Source organism: Halyomorpha halys, unplaced genomic scaffold, assembly GCF_000696795.3.
Source record: "Halyomorpha halys isolate HHAL.00 unplaced genomic scaffold, Hhal_1.1 Scaffold462.1, whole genome shotgun sequence".
NCBI lineage: Eukaryota > Metazoa > Arthropoda > Insecta > Hemiptera > Pentatomidae > Halyomorpha > Halyomorpha halys.
The window spans coordinates 83,499-99,020 of NW_027107302.1; the positions used below are offsets into that span (position 1 = coordinate 83,499).

The 15,522-nt window shown below is 26.5% G+C and overlaps 2 protein-coding genes across 2 annotated transcripts in view; one reads left to right on the top strand and one right to left on the bottom strand.

The window, feature by feature from the left end:
• LOC106683075 (beta-1,3-galactosyltransferase 5) overlaps positions 1 to 4,507 on the top strand; it is a 9,169-nt gene extending 4,662 nt beyond the window's left edge. The window contains exon 3 of the mRNA XM_014424300.2: positions 854 to 4,507. Coding sequence (XP_014279786.1) covers positions 854 to 1,047 — 194 coding nt within the window. The 3' untranslated portion in view covers positions 1,048 to 4,507. The remainder of the gene's footprint in view (positions 1 to 853) is intronic.
• Positions 4,508 to 13,990: 9,483 nt separating this feature from the next.
• On the bottom strand, positions 13,991 to 15,337 carry Arf102F (ADP-ribosylation factor 2). The gene has a single exon (XM_014424305.3). The coding sequence runs from the start codon at positions 14,981 to 14,983 to the stop codon at positions 14,438 to 14,440; it is 546 nt and encodes a 181-aa protein (XP_014279791.1). The 5' UTR covers positions 14,984 to 15,337; the 3' UTR covers positions 13,991 to 14,437.
• Positions 15,338 to 15,522: the final 185 nt, after the last annotated feature.

A 15,522-nucleotide genomic window follows, 5' to 3' on the forward strand; every position in this document is an offset into this window, starting at 1 on the left:
AAATACACAGAGATATTTTATATAAAAATGAAGGTTAGTAGATTACCTTATAATATACCATATATATCCATCCATTTGTGAATAGGTTCAATTTATTATCTGTGAAAAGCTTTTATAATTCTTGTGGCTACTCAAATCCTTCCCTGAGGATCTTCTTTATTGCTGTCCTGTGGTAGATGTTCTTTGATGTTGGGCAGGTATAGCCTATCTTTATCTAAAGATATTTGAAATTTCTGGTTTCTAATGTTAAAATGTATGCATAACTAGCTTAATTAGTATTTATGTTTTTTTATTTGATCAATAAATATTTATTTATGTGACATTGACATTTATTTATTTAATCATTTCATAACAATATGCATTTAAGCATGCTGCCTATGTACCATAGGAATCATGGTTTACAAGCAACTTGAACCTGAGTGACCCTCTCCCCTTTCAATTATAAATTGGTAACCCAACTGATTCCAAACTTAGAGGCCAACAAATTTTACATGAGCCTTTAAGGAAATGTTATAATTTCACATTGTATTTTCTTTCAACCATTTTTAAAATGCCAACTTTTGCAATCCAATGGTTGACCTTATTCTTTTTTGTTACCCGTAAAGTTAATCACTAATTCTCTAGGATTGGAAAATTTTTGTAAATATAATTCATCTTACAGCCAAAGGCAAATAAACACTATATCATTATTATCATTATTAGATATTGTTTATGAAATGATGAAGTTAACAAATATTTGTAAATCCATGAACCAATTGTGTTTTTATTTATTTTTAAATAGTTTTGTAAAGTAACCTTATCATTTAATATTTTGTTATGTTAACATCATTTTATTTATTTATTTTTTTTTTAGGAACTATTGCAAAAAAACTGAACCTAACTCACACACCTCTAGGTGATCTCGGCATAGGTGAAGAGATTACTGAAGAAATGATTTCAGGAAATCCTCAAACAGATTTCATGTTTAGCCTTACTAAACCGAAGCATTTTCAAACCCTTTGGAACATGGTCAACGACATAACTTCATCCACAACTAAAAATATCTAGTCTAATAAGTATGTTTATCATGGTTTTAAAACTGTTTTTATGGACTTAGATAAAAGACTTTAGTACAAAGTTTTTAAATATTGAATTCTTATTAGGGCAAAGATTAAAATACATCTATCAATACTAACTTTTATTTAGTATTAGAGTCTGACTAAATGATTAATTAACTAACTGACTCAAATTGCCTTATTAAAAAAAAGTTCACATAGAAAATTAAATTACTTTTAACAAAGTAATTAAATATTTTTAGTCAAAGTTATTAATGCGTCGTTTGCTTTTTAAATAGATTTTTTCCCTATAAAATCACTTAGTACTCATCTGATAGTAATATATTTTACAGACATTGACCTACATTATCTCCAAAGTCAGTGTTAAAAACCAGAAAACCGAATGATTTTAGTATTAATTGAAGTATTTATGTATAACTCAGACTATAATGTTATAATCGAAGAATCCATGTGAATGAGTTTATTGATTTATATGAAGGTAAAACAAAGAAGAAATAAGTAAAATGCTCCTCATGGTGGCATAAATAATATATCATGTATTATAATTTACAAGATATCAGGAGAAAACAAAAAATTATTAAGTGGTATTTGTAACTTTTACTACCAAAAGAAATCAACTAGGGTTTCTTAATGACTATATTTACTAGTACCATTTAGCATTTTAATTATTCTAAATGATAATCAAAAAAGTGATAAATAGTATTAAATCAGAATTTTGAATATTTGCGGTGCCAAATTTGTGATTAGCCATGTTCTTCGAAGAGTTAAACCTGTGAAAAATTACCACGATAATGAAGTTATTTTTATAGTTAAGGAAGATTATTTATTCAGTATTATTTTCCCCTATAAATTAATGAAATATGTTTAAATTATTTTACTGTTATATATAAAAAGTAAATTTAAATAGAATTTAATGACTAGAATGGAATAAAAATGAGAAAAAAAAACATTTGATCTATTAATCTCATATTTTGATTCTTGTCATGTCAAATGCAAATAATTGAAGATTTATCTTTTAATTGCGGTGAAACAAAAATTTGCAAAATAAATGAATTGAAAAAAAACTATGTTGCTGTGCCAAATGTAAACATAGTAAATTATAGCAGTGCATAGTTAATTATTATATTTAGTAAAAATATATTAGACATAAAAGAATGTTTAAAATTAATTAGAAAATCTAAGTTTTGTTGACGTTCAATATCTGCTGTTTGTACAAAATAACACAGCATTGATAGTTTATAGTACTTGATAGTTTTAAGTCTATTCTATGCTAAAATGCTCAACTATTGCTAGACTTAATACATATTTACTGTCCTTGATTAATAAAGTTAAGTAGAAGTCAGAACTTTTAATGCCTCTATACAAGGCATTCTTCTTTTTATTTTATTTTTATATTGTTTGAAATTTAGTTTTTAAGTGAAAACAAATATAAGTTTTTTACTTTGTGTTATAAGTGTATATTTTTATGATTATGTACATATGTATCATAAATATAAGTGGTAAGTTGATATTCAGTTTGCATGTTTGTGTTTTGTGTGAGTATTTGTATATTGTCCTGTGATTTGTTTTTATATTGTTGCCTATACATTCTATAATCAAGAATTAGTTTTTATTTTCTTACTATGTATATTTTTTTCTATTTTTAACTGAAAATGACCACATTTATAACAGCTTAGTTATAGTTGAAAGACTGTAAAGATTTTATATTTTTAAAAATCAGGTCCAACATGGATAGTAGATCACAAAAGTGGAAAGGTTAGACAGTGATAGAACATTTTTAAAACAATTATTAAATAAAGTTCAATATATTTCTTTATGTGTGTAGAATCACATCTTGTTGCATCATTTAACAAAACGTCATAACTCAAAAAATCTCATTCTTCAGGATTTATAATTGAAATTTTTCAATTATATACAAAATATTTGATCATTTTTATTGGTACAATTAGAGGAAAATTTCCAACTCTTCCTATATTTATTTCAATTTTAGTCATACTGTTAGTGATAAATTGATGAAAATTTGTATAGGATTACATGGGTGTCTGCATGATGACACCAAGTAATAATGTTAAACTTGATTAAAATTTTCAAATATTCAAAAATCTTTTTTAAGCTTCTAACTGTATACTACTGTGATTATGCTTTGTGTTTCTTCTACTTACTTGTTGAAATGGATATCTTCTTATGTACCGTGTTCATAAATTCTTATGTAGTTTCTATAAACTAATTTAGAAAATAAATAATCTATTGAGCCAACAACTAAGGAAACTTCCTCTAGTTCAATTTAGAAAAGTTGAACAAATAAAACATGCTATTATGTTAAAATAATTGCAAAACTTGATAGTTAAATTATTAAAAACTGTAAAGGCAACATTTTTTTTTTGGTCATAATGAGTTTGAAACTTGTTGTTATTACAGTTTGTTTATCTAAAATGTATTGGCTTGATTTTTTCAGTTATGGCGTTATTTTAATGAGTGGTGTTAGAAAGGAAATTAGCTTCACTGAAATAAAAATTTTAGTATTAGTTTCATTTAAATTTTTTCTTTTAAATTATACAATTGCCACAGAATTTTTCCAAAAAAAAATAAATAAAAAAAAAATGTTTCATTAGATTCTATTTCTAGTTTTATCTTTAAAAAATAAATTTCATAAATGGATATAATCATATTAAACAAATGTTGTGACATTTTTTTAAATGGAAATGTGCCTTTTCAAGCTACAGATATTGAAATTTTATCTGTCACATCAAAATGATTTAATTACATTCAAATTTATGAAATTTACTGTGGCTTGTAAATTGTTATGCTGGTTGGAGCAATTAGTCACCAATATTACTTTTATCATGATCAAATTTATAGAAATATATAACTTAAGATTATATAATTACTTTTATGATATATAAATTTATTAATGGGTTTTACCCAATAAAAAAAAGTTATACAAAATCTATATATATATATATTAATATCTTGCTTAAACATCACTATGCAAAGGATAGTTGGAAATGGTGGTAGCTTAATGTGTTTGAAAAAGTTTTAAACTTGTACTTGTGCCTTTAAGCGAAGAAGAAGATAGGTTTACTATCCTAAAATGTATATTTTTTAAGTACTCTACAATACAAATCCATAAACTTCAAAGTATTCAGTTCTTGGAATGTGGAAATTAAATTTTGGATTCAGAAAGGCTAGTGAAAATATGTCGCAATTGTAAATTTAAAACAGCATTTGTTCAGGTGTGAAATTAAAAGCTATTAGTTATACTATAATTAAAAAGAATAAAAATAAACACCTTTTAATATTGCCATTTTATCAATAATGATGTTTATTTTATTTATTCTTTGAATCTCTTAATATACTTTTTTTTTAATTATATTTTTCCCTATTCGTGTTTAAGCATCTTAAGTGATAAGATAAAGAAAATGTATTTAACCAATAAAAGATAAACTATTGAATGATGTTTTAATAATCCTGTTGTTTTGTTATAGTTCGTAAGTATACACCCAATGTGTTTTTTTTTTGTTTTCTTTTTTAATTTCCTCATCACACAGGTAGGAAGAATATTGTAGTTTTTCAAAGTCCCATGAGTATAAAAAACATATTTTTAGCCATTAGTCTGTGTTTCTGTGCCACAATTATCTCTTGAATAAGTAGGGTAATTTTTTGTTGCCTCTGTTTTTGTTTTGTAGGGTTTTAGCCTTTTGATTCATGCGTGCAAAATGAATCTCCAAGAGAAAGGAAGAAAAGTAATGAAGAAAAGAAAACTTCCTTTATTCATAACTCAAAAAGTATTTATTTTATTATGAACTATATAGGTATCTTTACTTTATAGATAGTGAAATTCTCTTAAAAATGGCATTTTCAAATAGACATTTGAAATCAAATTAAATTACTCCCGAAAATAAAAGCTTTAAATTGGACCAGTATTACCAAAGATATAGTATATTTAAGTCAGTATCCATGCTTTAGAAGTAATTTTCTCACATTCCCATGAAAACCTGTTCATTTTTAGAATATAAATTGTTCTAATATTCTGTACAAATCCTGGAACATTTTTCCAGATGTTCCTTTGAAGGATAGTTAAATTGTAAAATAAGAATAAAATTTTTATCAAACCAATATTAGAGTAGATATAGCAAGGAAAGATTATATCGAGCCTAGCAGCCAAACTGTTAAGAAAAGGTGGGGGACTTGCCAGATTATAAATGTGTTTTTCCATACATGCATGCATGGTGAAAAGTAGGACATAATATACTCAAAAAAGGAAAAGTATTAGATTCTCCAGAAAAATTCAGGAAAATACCACTAGCAAGTATGTTTTCAAAAGAAACTTGGAAATAAATAAAATAATGTATAATAACCAGGCAGCAATTTAAAAAAGATCTTAATACACATTTTAAAAACATCTTAATACCGCTGAACAAATCCAATGTCTCTCGCACAAGTTAAATTATGATTTCAAATAAAAATATTGATAAATCTTAAAACTGCTTTTGATTGGATATGGAGACAACAACTTTTAAATAAACTTCTTGAAAAAGGAGTTAGGGATTCTCCCCAAGCCTAAGACTAATAAAAGTGAGATATAGGGACTCATCCTAAATGAAACAAAAACTATTACTAGAATCTCTATTAAATCCGCTGATATTTAGCACCATAAATGATTATATTGTGGTTATATTAGGTGGTTCTGACTCCAATTGAAGGTGTAAGGTACTCTTTACCAGAAGGCCTCCACAATGCATGTTCATACATGTTAGGTAGCTGATTAGGAGTTGAATGGAGAGGATGAGTCTTTCAGAATTTGATGTAAGTTCTCGAAGGATTGAAATTTCACTCTGCAGGGTACAAGCCTGCAGACACGAAGAAGTAGGCTAGTCGTATGGGAACCTTGTCCACCAATTAATGTTTTAATGTAATTTAATTATTGATATTTACAACTGTATTATATGTATAAGAAAATGTGATGTGAGTTACATTAATGACATGATACCATACATGTGTAGAATCTACCCATTGTAAGAACTCCAACCAATTAATGCTAAATAGGACTAAATTAGCACAAAATGGATTCCAATGTGTATGGGAATGAGGAGCTGATAAGCTCACAAAGAAGGGATTGAAGATGGACCTACTTCAATGAGCTCTCAACTTTGAATCTGCTATAAATATTATAAAAGAGATATTGACTGACTACTGAAGGTATGAATATTCTGAAATGGTTGAAGGGAAGAGGTGGAGTATGTTATTTGAGAAAGAAGAGCGCATCCTTCCCTAACTCTATTGGAGATACACAGTAACCTGCATTCGAGATACAATTATTCATGATTACCCATAGATACACTCAATTTCACAACAAAGGAGAGGCGTTTGGAGAAAAACTTGACACATGTCCTTCATTTGAGGATATAACGGCTGATTTTACAGGTGATGTACATACAAAATTGGATTATTTTGGATTTCTAAAGAATGACTGTCTCAATTTTTTTTTAATGGTTTCCAAGGTGTTACCTAACATTGGTACTCCTTCTATTATTTAATGTTATGGAGGTTATAAAGTTCAATTGAGAAATAATCATAGAATTTCTAATATGTTTGTTCTCAAAGTATAAAGATCAGTGTATAATTGTTGTAAAGTTGTTCAAATCTATCTCAATCAGAAGTAAATATAACTTTTAATAATTTAATTAATCACTTTTTTAGTAAAAACTTAAAAATGTGACTTTCCATCAGAAATTGGGGATACTTTGTTATAGTAAACTTACCCTTACTTGAGGACCTAAGTCTCCCCTTGTTTTGCTGTATTGTCTGATTTTCAATAATATAGTAATTTCAAATCAATTAAAAATGTACATAATTAGAATTAATTTTGGTCTAAAATCATATATAATAAAAAAATCCATTTTGAAATATTTTTTATAATCTTACTCTACTTTAAATTTAAAATTAAATACATATATTGTCTAAAAAATAAAATCAGTCTTTTCAAACATGTATACATTTTTTATTTAGATTTTACTCTTGTATGTTTTGTTATGTTTTTAGTAATTATTTTTTTTGATGATGACGGCCTTAAATTACACCAACCATTCATTCCCAGGTGTTTATAATGAATTTTAAAAAGTAGTGCAATGTCTTCCTATGTACTCTTAAACTTCACTATAATAAAACTATTAAATCATGAAATATCATATAAAATAACTTCACAATGGAATATCCTAAAAGCTTCACTTTTTGAAAAAAAATAAAATTAAATAATTTATATCAACACAGTACACTAGAGGTTTTTCTTTTCATTTATCTTCTAAGAAAGCTGAGGTATAAATTTAGGCTTTACCTCCTGTAAATGAATCAAAAAAGTCTAAAATAAAATTTGATTCCATTTCTTAGAAATTTTTATTCATTCCATCCAAAATTCCATTCATTAGAAATGATTACTTAGAAATATTTCTGAGAATTCTGCTGGAATTAACAATCAATAATAAGTAAAAAAAAAAATAAAGAAACAAAAACTTGGAAGTTTTTGGACAAATACATTATAAAAGTATCACTTACAATAAATCAATTATTTTAAATGTCCTATCATTAATTATTATACTTATAATCAATAAGTTTAATTCTACCTTAACCATAATATAAAATTTATCTTGTCAGTCATGTGTAATTCCTCATCTCATAATATAATACCATACTTTTCTCATTGAAAAAATGCTATCTATATCTTACCTGAGAGTGTTTCAGAGATAATGTACTAAGAATATTGCTCTCAATTAAGTTAAAGGTTAGTTAAAACAAGTTAAAGGTAATACACATATTTTTTTATTTGACCAATTCTCTTCTTTTTTTTTCAAATGCAAATAAATTACATTAGTTGATAAAAAAATAACTACTTACTGCATTTATCAGTTGATTTTAGGTGAAGGTAGGTATGTGAATTAAGTTAAGATCGCTTGATAAAACTTTACCACTATTTTATTGTTTTACAATATTTTGGCTGAACAAGCCATCCTCAGGTACAAATTTTGTGTAATATGGAGTGTTATAATTGAGTTATATTACTTGATTACAGCACACCACATAACATAGAGATTGTATCGAAAGCTGACTTATCAGGCTGAAACATTGTAAAACAATAATAAACACAGCCCCTCTTAACTTATTCCAGGTACTGTAATTTTAGTTTCCTTAATACTTTTTTATTTTTACTTACCTTACATTTACGTATCTAATGTAAACATTTTTAAATGCAGTATTTGGTGCTGTTTCTCTGTTTTCATTCATCTTTCATTTGCTAACAAATTCATAAATAAGTGAAAATATAAATGTATCAAACAAAAAGAATTTCGAGTTAAGTTCAGTTTTTATACATTTTCTCTATTTAAACTAAATTGGTACATAATTCATTAATTTATAGTTAACAATACTCCTATGTGTACTACACTGCAAAGAAATATCAGTTGATTTGAATTACTCTCAGGGTAAATTGTAGGAACTAGCATTTGCTTGGCAAATGTGCAATAAATAATATGTGGTGATTGGACTTTTGGACAGTAACAAGTTAATATTATTTATACTTCACATAACACTAGCTAGGACTAAACATACTGCATTTAAAAACATTAAAATGAAGAAAAATGTATTATACTTATCATAATTCTAATAGTTTCATAATAAAGAAAAAGTCTACTGCTTGCAGGGGTATAAAGATCCCAAAAATTATTTTATTCAAGATATTACGTTCTTATTAAGCAGCATAGTATACAAGTCATAGTCCATAACACCAAAGAGAAGATATTGAGTTAAATATAGTGAGTAAAATAATAACATCTTTACTGTGTATAAATCATATTAAGAAAAATTAATAATTTAAAGTTTTAATGAATAAAGTTAAAAATTTTAATGTATGTTTTCTAATCTTTATTTTGTCAATGAGTGTGTTTGAATTTGTAAAAACTCCAATAAATTCTGTTAAAAAGGTCTGTAAATCATTTCATTCTGAAATGTTAACAAAAAGTTTCAATTTCCAATTTTAATGTTTCTTGTTGGAGCTCTATCATTGGGTAGATTCTCCACATGTTATTATATCATCTACAGCAAATTTACTTGTTGTATATATTTTTATTTAGTTGTAAATAATAATAAATAAATTATTAAAAAAAAAAAAGTTGTTTGTACATCTTACACATTTTGTTCCTACGTTTTTAATGTTCCAGCATTCTTACTTTAGTAAGTTTAATTACCAAGAAATATCAAATTTAAATTTGAAATTTTTGGCAATGGTACTATTTAATAAAAACCCTAATAAAAATGAACAAAACCATTTTTTCATGTATTGATGCAGCTCGTCTTACTGACACAATATTGTTTCCTTTCAAAGCAGAAGGTAAGTTCATTGACAGCATAAAGACACCATATCTCTGCCCTGATTAGTTAAATAGTAACTCTAATATTTTCTAAAAATATTTTTGAAGCATTATAGATTTTTTCCATAAAAACACTATTTTACTGACAGAAAACCCTGAATTGGATTGGATTATGTACTTTCTTTTATATTCTTATCAAAGTGATGAGTATTGACCTTTAATTTTGAGCTCATTATCACATATGATTTTTCATTAATCTGTAGTTAATTGTTTTTATTTTCTATGTCCTCTAATTTTGTCGCAAAATTAAAGGAAAAAACAAAACAATACCTCTACTGAAATAGACGATGAAATATTATAAAAAATACTTATATCACGAATTATGAAGTTAGAGGGCTATATCCTTATAAAGCATAAAAGAATCTGTAATGCTTGCATTTTTATAACACAAATTATCACTGGAGTAATAACTATTGTGTTGATAAGGATTCACAGGATTCAAAGAAATTTATAGCAAGCTTTAAAACATAGATTTGAATTTTTGGAAAAATTGAATCTTCAACCATATGTATTACTGTAGATCTAGAAAAGGATTCAACAAATCTTATGTATTTATTTTGGACTACTTCTATTTTTTTTTTAATAATTGATGATAAGAATTTAACCATATTGGATATCCGCAAAGTAAAATAGGTCTTATGAATAAAGAATAGATTATTTTGTTTCCATTCTACAGGCTGTTCTTGTCATCTTCCACTCTATCTGCTCACATCATTTCTTATTTTAGTAAATAGTATAATTTCAGTTATACTTTTCATCTATTAAAGTGTTAGAAGTATTTGTCTAATGTAATGGCTATGGCTATGGCTATGGTGTCTATCCTGCATGAGAAAATATAGAGGGCTGAGTTATTGCAATATTGTATTTTGATTTTAATTTTATGATATAAAAAAAAAAATATTAAAAAGAATTTTTATTATTTAAGGAGACTATATGTTGCATAATTAGTAATTCATCAAAAAAATTAAATATTTTGGAAATTTTTATTTGTAGACTTAAAAAGACCTTAATGCCTTAATTGAAAGCTTATGGCTATAGCTACATGTTTATTAATTTTAAAATTTAATATGCTTAATTTTTTAAAAATATTTTATAGGAATTCGCAAAGTTGCCAAACATAATATTTTTTTCAAATTTATAATAGATTTCCTGGAATCGTTTTTCAGCATCTCATTAGTCATACCTTCATTTGTTTTTAGGTTTGCAGTAGTTTTAATGATTTATTTTAAGAATGTAAGATGCAGAAGGACTACTTTTTAAAGAAAAAAGTGATAAATGATTTTTAAGATTAGATGCCAGTTAATGAATAAAGAAATTCACAATTCGTTTGTTTCTGAGATTAATTCAAAGAACTTTCTGAAAGTAATTTAGCCTTATCTTTATTAGAATATCCAAACGTGGCTAATGGAGTGCAGTTTGGAGTTAAATTTTAATTTTTTAATTAGGAAAGAATTGATTTTTCCTTGCTTTCACATACTTGAATTGATAAAACAAACAAATTATAAATAACTACCTTAATCTATTAATAATAATAATATTCATAAATTTATTAATAATAATAATTCATTAGATACCTTTTTCGTTCCCTTTGAATTTCAAAAAAATAAATAACATAATAATAATAATATTTTGTATCATTTAATTTTATGATTTCACTTGCCACAAAAGAATCATGCATTCTGTCTCTTATCTATATACTTCAATACAAAGACAAGTTAAAAGAGATTAAAAAAAACTTTTTACTTACATTTATAGAAGCTTGAAATTGTGATAAATACACAAAATAACATAATAATACATAATACTTGTTCAACTGTATCTTTTGAAGAGCAATTTAATCTAATTTAAAAAAATCAAGGATATTTGAAGTAGTTCATGGGTATTATTTATACAAGTATTACAGAAGTCAAGAAAATTAAATCTTTATGCACTGCTTGCACTTTTACAGGGACCAATATTTTATGAACACAAAATATATATTGATATTTTCAAAGGAAGATGGTAAAAAAAAAAAGTTACTCAGATATGAAGAATAGAATTTTTACAGTCAACTGTTAACCATCTGGCGATTGAAATTTTTGAAAAATACATTGACAGGATCGTGGACTGTTTCTAGATTAAATGAATAACTAAATCACATAATAATCTGAGCCTTGACATTGATAGTTCAATTTGTAATCAAACAGGAAAGCTGTTATATCTACAACTGTATTTTCATGATGATGGACAGACACCCATGAGATGTAAACAAAGGATCAAAGATATACAAATACAGATAAAACATAGATACAAAATTAGAGGGTTAACAATTTATTAGCAACTAAAATCTCCTTACTTCATTCAAGATTAACATTATTTCACCAAAAATTGATCTTTATTAGCAACATTTTATTTGCATGAATTTGGTAACTGAAGTTATTACGATCTTTTGCATTAGGGATAGCCATCCAAAAGTTTTAAATTTCATAATGTGATATAAATAGGAAATTTAATTTTACTGCTAATTTCTATTGCCCTTTGTCATAAATCTTAGGCCTTTGAAAGACATAGCGAAGGATTGAGAATACAGCGTATATCTGAAAACAGCTGAACCTCTCCCAGTAAACAAAACAACTCTTTCTGTGTAAAAACATACTATTGTTCAGAAATAAACTGCATAAAAAAAATGAATTTACTTAACTTTGACGAGGATTTCAATGTAGGCAAAGGACTGAGAGAATGAGGGATGTTATCAGATAAATACAAGCATGTGATACCTAGCAAAAGACTGATAGTCTTTTCAAGAAACAATGTTCACCTTTCTTTAGGTGGGAACTAAGTGTTGCCAACTGTTATGCAACCAAAGAATAAATGTAAGTACTTTCTTGCCACCAACTTTAGTTTTGACAAAGAACTGAGGCTCACACTCAAAGATAGGCACAAAATTCCACCATCTTGCCATCAATTTCTAATGAATTTAGGTTTAGAATTTCTATACAGTGAACAACAAGATTTTGATTAAGAAATAACAATGCTCTTTGTTTTTCAGTTTAAAAGTATTGCTTACAGATAACCTTAAAGGGAGCGTATGTATGTACAGACTATAACTGACTGAAAAAATGCATAATTATAATTTTTTTAAATACACTTCTTATGACTTGTTAATGAGAAAGTAGCAAGAAATAGGTGGAATTAGTTTTAATTTTCAGTTCTTTGTCATCTAAAGGCTGAAATTTTGCAAAGATAAAAATGACCTACAATTGGATCAACCTATAAAAATAATTTGGAAAATCTACTAGAATACATACATTTCTTTTAGAAAAATTGATGTGAGAAAACTTCTTTGTAATCCCTCCTAGGTTTAACACCGTGCTAAAACAACTGTTAATACAAAACTTCATTTAATTTCACAGCTGTTGATAGTTACAACTGAATTTATAGCTCATAAAGATAAATGATGTTTTTCATTTCTTGTAGCTACAATAGTAGATAATTACTAAAATATTATTAAAAACCATAATACCCTGATAAAAAAAAAAAGTTGGCAAGAATAAGATAGCTGTTTTACTCGCCCATTATGACAAGACCATAATAAAATAATTTAGGTGTAGTTATAAAAATACAAATAATGACATAAAAAATTATCTAAGACAGCTAGTGGAAATACTATTGTTTTTCTTTTACCTGTTTGACTAATTTTGATTGTTTAAAAAACATAAAAATAAAGAGAATAGATTATTTACTTATGAGTTAGAATGTTAGATCTATTGTATTTAGATCACAACTATAAGATCATTTAATATGTATCTTACGAATGCCTAATAGAGGAATAAGTCAATATCGGATTTCAATTTAGCTGATGGTTTAAAAATTATTTACCAATGATGATCAACAATTTTACATGATTCTAAAATTAAATAAGCAATATAAAAGTTTTAATGTAAAAGTTAATGTGGTAATGATATTGACATATGTTACAATCAAGATCAGAAAAATTATATCGATCACAATTGCAGATTTTAGTCAGATAATAAAATACTCAATTTATAAAAAAAGTGTACAATGATTAAAAATATTACAATTGCAACTTTGGAATAGAATAAGGCTAAAATCCATGTACACTCTTCAAAGAGAAAATTAACTTTAAAAAAGAAAAAACAAAGCATTAATTATTCCACATTGATTGATTGATCAGTTAAACACTTAACTGAACATTCGGTAGGTATATCAGCTATGTAGAATCATTAACTGTAACTAAATCTACACAGGATGAAACATTTTCATGAGTTGAAAAATAATAATATATACATATATAAGTGTTTTATTAGTTCAAACACATACATAACACTATAGTTGGACTATGTATATATATATATATAATTTACGTATTTATATTATAAACAAATATTAATCAAATGCAATAGTATTACATATACCACAAGATATCAATTCTACTTATGAGAAAATGAATCTTATATAAAAAAAACATTTTAATGCAAATGTTATTATCAGTCACTTCTTTAATAATAAAATACATCCAAAGAAAAAATGAAGTTTATTAATTATAAAATCATGATCTCTCTCTGCAAACACATTGATTAGCTAACCAATAACAATCAGTTACAAAAGAGGAAACAATATACTTATTCATGCATAATACAAAGCCAAAGGCAAATACATAAGTAAACTGTAAAATAACAAAATTTGTATAGAGAATTTGGTATATCAGTTTTGTTGAAAATATGGTTTGTTTTTTGTTTATTTTTTACCAAAATATCGGTACCAAATCTTACACTTTGTATGTATTTCTTAATCATATGCTTAGGCTTAGGACATTAATAGTTGGAATGTCAATCCTTCTTTTAACAATGTTCTTAGACTAACCTTGTCACTAAACACTTTTAATTTTACATAGATGAAATTCAAAATGCTCAACATCAAATTCTTCTCTTAAGATCAGTACTTCTTTCTTTTATTTGGCTCTTATGATCTCTTTGCTAACTCATTCGAAAGCCAATCTAAGCCTTCGGTTAGACCATGTCCTTGGGTAGCACATGAAGCCTGAATGAACCATTGGCGATTTCTAAGCTGTTTCAAACCTAACTTTTCTGTAAGTTCTGATGGGTTCATAGCATTAGGAAGATCTTGTTTATTAGCATAAACAAGCAAAACTGCATCTCGAAGTTCATCTTCTTGCAACATGTTTTGAAGTTCTCTTTCTGCTTCTTGAATTCTTTCTCGATCATTAGAATCAACAACAAATATTAATCCTTGTGTGTTTTGAAAGTAATGTCTCCATAATGGTCTTATTTTATCTTGACCACCAACATCCCAAACTGTGAAGCAAATATTTTTATATTCAACAGTTTCAACATTGAAACCTATGGTAGGAATTGTAGTAACAATTTCACCTAACTTAAATTTGTATAAAATAGTTGTTTTTCCAGCAGCATCCAATCCAACCATAAGAATTCTCATCTGTTTTTTCCCATAGAGACGTGCCAAAACACTTGACAAAGTTAAGCCCATTTTGGTGAAAAATAAATACCACAAACAAAAGTTTGAAAATTAGTGTTAGTTAACAGACAATATCTTCAATCAGCATAACTTATTATATAATATAACTTAAACTGAAAGACATAATTAAGATGGTTGAAGAAACACTAATCTTTTCAAAAGTAACACTTGAATACCTGTCCAGTAGCGCACAATAGATTCAGTGATCCGAAAATATATCATAAACACAGACAAAATTGAAAAATAAAGATATGAATTTTTAAAATGACTCCACGACGATTAGTCACGAGAACTAAGTACACAGTGAAATAATTCGGTGGCAGAATATACTTAGAGCAACGATTACGTGGAAGGTTACAACAAATTGCAATCAAATAGAACAATTAGATACAATGACATTACTATCGATACTGTATGATTGTATTAATAAAGAAACTCTTTATCTTTTTCTTATGCCATGACTATCTGTACAAATATACATGTTTTATACTTTTTAAAGCGTTGTCAAAAGAAATTTAAAATAGTGCACGTGAGACAGGGTGGGGGGGGGG

Bases quoted from the DNA above. Each gene is read 5' to 3' on its own strand.
- Arf102F (XM_014424305.3), bottom strand. From the start codon at position 14,983: ATGGGCTTAACTTTGTCAAGTGTTTTGGCACGTCTCTATGGGAAAAAA.